We start from the raw sequence: 5,434 nt of genomic DNA, 5'->3' as shown, positions 1-5,434 counted from the left end.
ATACAATGAAGTTTGCAAGATGACGCAAGATTAATGTCTAAGACCAATTGTCCTGTCAAGTTTCCATGCTTCCTTGACTCCTAAGGGAACACACAGAGAGACACAAAGAGGTTTGAATGCTTCACTGCCTGAAGGAGTACATGAGTCTCTCAGGAACTGGAAGGAACATGTACGCCAGGAGCCATGGACTCTGTGATAGTTTGAATGTAATTGGCTCCCATAATCTCATAGGGAGTGGCACTCTTAGGAGGTGTGACTTTGTTGGAATGGATATGGCCTTATTGGAGGAAGTGTGTCACTGCGGGGGTGGACTTTGAAGTTTCCTATGCTCAGAATACTGCCCAGTGTCTCAGTCAACTTCCTGTTATCTGCAAGATGTAGGACACTCAGCTCCAGCACCATGTCTGCCTGCACACCACCATGCTCCCCATCATGATGATAATGGGCTGAACCTCTGAGACTGTAAGTGAGCTACCCCAATTAAATGTTTTCTTTATAAGAGTTGCCAAGGTCATGATGTTTCTTCACCATAGTAAAAACATGAAAAACCTACTTAACATGCCTCTCAGGGTAGCTAGGCCACCAACTCCATGTTCCCTGTAATAGAAAATTAGCAAATAGAAGTCTACTACTGAGCAAGGCCCAGAATAGAGAAATTGGGGGATAGGAGACCGGAGTGTTGATGCTAGACTGGATATTTTATTCCCAGAAAGGTATCTGAGTCTGAATCACCCATATAATGGTACTTTATAGAATGAGGAAACTGATTATAAATTATTTCCCATTGCTGTTGTATAAAATATTAACACAGGGTAGAGAGCTGTTTAACATTCCTTACAGAAGAACTTTCTATTGATATCTTTTAACAGGTTGGGAATTATTATAAGCAGGCAATTTTTCTCTATCCTGTTCTTGTAAAGGTATAGTTACAAAGTAGTCTTTTAAATTGATCACCATAATAAACCATCCTTTAGGTAACAGAGAAGACAAAGGAATTCCAGGCTGTATAGAGCCCATTGGCTGAATCTCCTTGTTTATGGTTCTTAAATCTATTAACACTCTCCATTTTCCAGATTTCTTTTTAATCACAAATATAGGAGCATTATTACAAGGACTGCTTGATTCTTCAATATGTTGAGCATTTAGTTGCTCCTGTCCTAGCTGTTATTGTGCCACACACACAGGTTTGTCAGTCAACCATTTTGAAGGCAGGGCTGTTGGTACCTTTGAAAAATTAGCAGCTAGGCATGGCGGTGGTGGCGCACGCCTTTAATCCCAGCACTCGGGAGGCAGAGGCAGGCGGATCTCTGTGAGTTTGAGGCCAGCCTGGTCTACAAGAGCTAGTTCCAGGACAGGCTCTAAGAAAAAGCTGCAGAGAAACCCTGTCTCGAAAAACCAAAAAAAAAAAAAAAAAAAAAAAAAAGAAAGAAAAATTAGCAGCTACTGTGCTCTGTTCTTGTACATCCTGTATGGTCAGTGACTGTTCTTGATAATACATTTTAATTTTTCTCAGAAGCATTCGGTTTTTTTTTTTTTTTTTTTTTTTTTTTTTTTGGTCTTTTCAAGACAGGGTCTCCCTGTCGTTTCTAGAGCCTGTCCTGGAACTAGCTCTTGTAGACCAGGCTGGCCTCGAACTCAGAGATCCACCTGCCTCTGCCTCCCGAGTGCTGGGATTAAAGGTGTGCGCCACCACCGCCTGGTGCTCTCAGAAGCATTCTTTAGTTTATGGTTTGTTTCTGAGATTAATGTTCATTTGTGTTTTCTATTGCTGTAACAAATCATGTCCCCATAAACTCATTGCTGTTAGCCACATATGGCCTTAATTTCCCTGTCTGTCCTCCTGGCCCTATACACTAGACCCATCTTGTACTTTATTTTACCTGAGATAAAGTTCCAATACCTAGAAGTTGAATATTTACACCCTGAAAAAGTCAATCTGGATGCCAAGATTTCTGTTGAAATTATTGTTACATCCATGCCCGTACCTAGGTTAACAGTTTAATAGAGAAATTGAGCTACACACAAGCAAGGAAACAAGTGACCATGCATGCATTCCTTTTTCTAAACTCTTGACTGTGAGTGTGAGGCTCTTGAAGTCACTGCCTTGATTTTCCCGCAATAACAGACTGTAGAATTGCAGACTGAAATAAAAACTCCTTTCTCCCCAAGTTGCTTTTTCCAAGGTGTTTTTATCACAGCAATAAAAGTGGAACAGGACAGCAGACAGACAGACTCCAGGGGCAGCCCCCCCCCCCCCCCCGCAGACAGACTCCAGGGGCAGCCCCCCGCAGACAGACTCCAGGGGCTGCTGCACTACGGTACGGTTCGCCAGTCAGACAAGAGGCTGGACACACACAGAGAGACACTGGAAACACCAAGAATGCTCCAAGAATGCCTACTTTATTGTGTTCCAGGGCAGCTTACATAGGGTCTCCTTGACTAATGGCCATGCCCTAACGCTCAGCTACAAGCCCACCAGAAACCACTTGCTTGCCATCAGGAACTCCTGAGGGTCTCGTGCTCAGAGCAGCTGCAAAACAAGCTGTTTGCTCAGAGCAGCTGCAAGCATAGGAAAACAAGTTGTTTACTCTGGCAGGCAGGGGGTAACAGGAAAATTCAGGGTTGAGGGTCCATAGTCACCAACACCCCTCAGTTATCTGGACAACACGCTAGTTGGGTTTGGGAGTAGTATAAATCCATTCTTTGCTCAGTAGTAAATATCCATGGCGTAGATGTGTGACTTTGAGTATAAAAACCATGCTGTACAAGAAGGATCAGAAAGATGCAAAGAATCTTTATGTGTAAGAATAGGCTCCTGCTTGGTGTATTCATTGACTGCTTCCTCTAGGCAGTGTTGAGTGCTTGGCAAACAAAATAAGCAGTGTAAACAAAATGAAGCGTTGTCTCACTTCATCTGCTTTACAATAGTGAGAGAGCCAGAGAGGACTAAGGAATTAAAGCATCTCTAGGGTTGAGACACTTGTGTGGGTGAGATGGGGCCCTCTGGGACTGGATGAAGAGCGGCCCTGGGTGAGTAGGGTTTCTACTGCACTAGTCCAGGTGCTGTTTGGACAGGCACATTGGTCTCTAAGGACGGTGTGATATCTCTCAACGTTCCTCAAAGAGCAGGCAGACTGAAACTTAGGTCAAGTGTGTCTGACTGAGTCTGCTTTCCTAAGCATCCTCTCACCACGTCTGAGGGCAGGAGGTAAGAGATAGACAGGAGGAGAACCAGGAAAAGAATATGCTAGAAAAGAGGCAGAAGGAGAATGATGCGGAAGGAGAGCGAGGAACAGCCTCCAGCTTCCCAGGGAGCTGGGGATTGGCAGGTGAGAGGATGTGTACAGTGTCTGTCAGTGACCTTCAAGGTGTAAACGGCAGGTCCTCTCAGCTTACACGCGTCACTTAACCATGCGTCTTTTCCTTCTCTTTCTTGAAGGTTTACAAAACCCTTCATTTTCATATGTATATCATTGAGATGTATGTTAAAAATAAATCTCGGCAGCTGTTTGGTGATATAATTATCCCCATGACATCAGTGGTACATCCAGTCCCAACTTCTTCTGTTGTCACTCACCAAATGCCACCAAGAATCGCACACTGTTCCGTGATGACAGCTGCTTTGTGGGCATTTAAGTATAGAACTGTGGTCTCCACAAACGGCTTCTTCAGTCCACATCCACGGCCTGAGCATTGTCTGTGCAGTGTACACAGCTGACAGGTAGCCAGTAGCATTATCGGAGTCGCCCAGAGAGGTGCAGTCATGCCCTATTTTATACAGGGTGGGACGGATTTTATGTCCCCCCCCCAAAATGTTTTTGTTTTTTTTTTTGTTTTTTTGTTTTGTTTTGTTTTGTTTTTATGTTGAAAAAGTATATATTTAGAATTAGCCGGCAGGACTCAGTTTAGATGATTCCAATTTTGTTGGCAACATCCAGAGCGTCATAATCAGGAGCCAACCGGACATACGCCTTCTTCTCTCCGTCGGGCCTTATGAGGGTGTTGACTTTGGCCACATCGATGTCGTAGAGTTTCTTCACAGCCTGTTTGATCTGGTGCTTGTTGGCCTTGACGTCCACAATGAACACAAGTGTGTTGTTGTCTTCTATCTTCTTCATGGCTGACTCGGTGGTCAGGGGGAATTTGATGATGGCATAGTGGTCAAGCTTGTTCCTCCTGGGCGCGCTCTTCCGGGGGTATTTAGGCTGCCTTCGTAGCCGCAGGATCTTGGGCCGCCGAAAAGTGGGCGATGTGCGAATCTTCTTCTTTTTGTGGCTGTGGACGCCTTTCAGCACTGCCTTCTTGGCTTTCAAGGCCTTCGCTTTAGCTTCCGCTTTGGGAGGGGCAGGAGCTTCCTTCTTTGCTTTCGGCGCCATCTCGACGAAAAGCCCCCAAAATGTTTTTACTCTCCAAAATTTGTTATCATAACTCAAGGGGAAGCTGCTCTTCTGATTGTAGGGGATCTGTGGCAGCTGATCAACAACCCCAGAAACCAAAGTTTTGAAAGTTAATTTTGAAAATGGCTGAAGTTTGGAAGCTGAGGTGGAAGGGTACACGAGGCCTATCAGAGAATTCTCTGTGACCTTCCTCTTCACCTGTCGTCTCAGTCCATTTTCCAGGACCGGAAGGGATGACCTGAGACTGGGGTATTCATAAAGAGCAGGGGTTTGTGTGAATTCATGGTTCTGAAAGTCAGAATGCCTAAGAGCACAGCACCGACCAGGGCCTCGAGCCCTTCCAACGTGGCAGACAGCAGAAAGGCCAGTCAACACACGTGAGGCAAGTCAGACATGAAGCACGATCTCACTTAATGTTCCCAAGAGGAGGAAAGCATTCCTACTGTTTACATCTTAAGTCCCTGTGACTCATGTGTTAAACCTTGATTGGCAGCTGTGATGCTGTTGAAGGCAGAGGTGCTTTGGGAGGGGGAGCCTGATGGGAGGAAGTTAGTTCTCCTGGGCCATGTTCCTGACCGGGACTTTGAGACCACAGTCTTGCCTCTTCTGTTTTTACTCCCTGGCTATCCTGGGGTGAACAGCTTAATATACTACATGTTCCTAGTATGGTGTGTTATCCTACCCCAGGCCCCCAAATAATGGAATCAAAGGATCATGGAGTAAGAGGCCAAACAGACCTTGGCGGCTTTAGCATAAGTTGTTCCTGTCCGGCACCTGTTGCAGTAACAGGAAGCTGACCCCCACAGGCATTAAGCCCTCTTAACACTCCCAGGGCTGCAGCTTTACCTCCCAGTGCTGTCCTGGTGGCTAGCTTATCTCAGCAGGGGATTTGGAGAGAACAAACCACACTCAACCCTTGGCTCCTACCATCTCCCCTCTGTGCCCCACCTCTGCATGGCCACCCTGTCCAGCAACTTCGCTTGTGCCTTTGGGAAGGGGAGTTCTTATTACAGCAGAAGTAAATGCATGGAAGACAA

The 5,434-nt window shown here is 45.7% G+C and overlaps 1 protein-coding gene across 1 annotated transcript; it reads right to left on the bottom strand.

Annotated features, from left to right (window-relative positions):
- Positions 1-3,905: 3,905 nt before the first annotated feature.
- Positions 3,906-4,376, bottom strand: LOC119828130 (60S ribosomal protein L23a-like). The gene has a single exon (XM_038350203.1). It carries the CDS (start codon positions 4,374-4,376, stop codon positions 3,906-3,908), a length of 471 nt encoding a protein of 156 aa, XP_038206131.1.
- Between the last annotated feature and the right edge of the window lie 1,058 nt (positions 4,377-5,434).

This window comes from Arvicola amphibius, chromosome 12, assembly GCF_903992535.2.
Source record: "Arvicola amphibius chromosome 12, mArvAmp1.2, whole genome shotgun sequence".
Lineage (NCBI taxonomy): Eukaryota > Metazoa > Chordata > Mammalia > Rodentia > Cricetidae > Arvicola > Arvicola amphibius.
This window is presented reverse-complemented; position numbering and strand designations above follow the sequence as displayed.

Bases quoted from the DNA above. Each gene is read 5' to 3' on its own strand.
- LOC119828130 (XM_038350203.1), bottom strand. From the start codon at position 4,376: ATGGCGCCGAAAGCAAAGAAGGAAGCTCCTGCCCCTCCCAAAGCGGAA.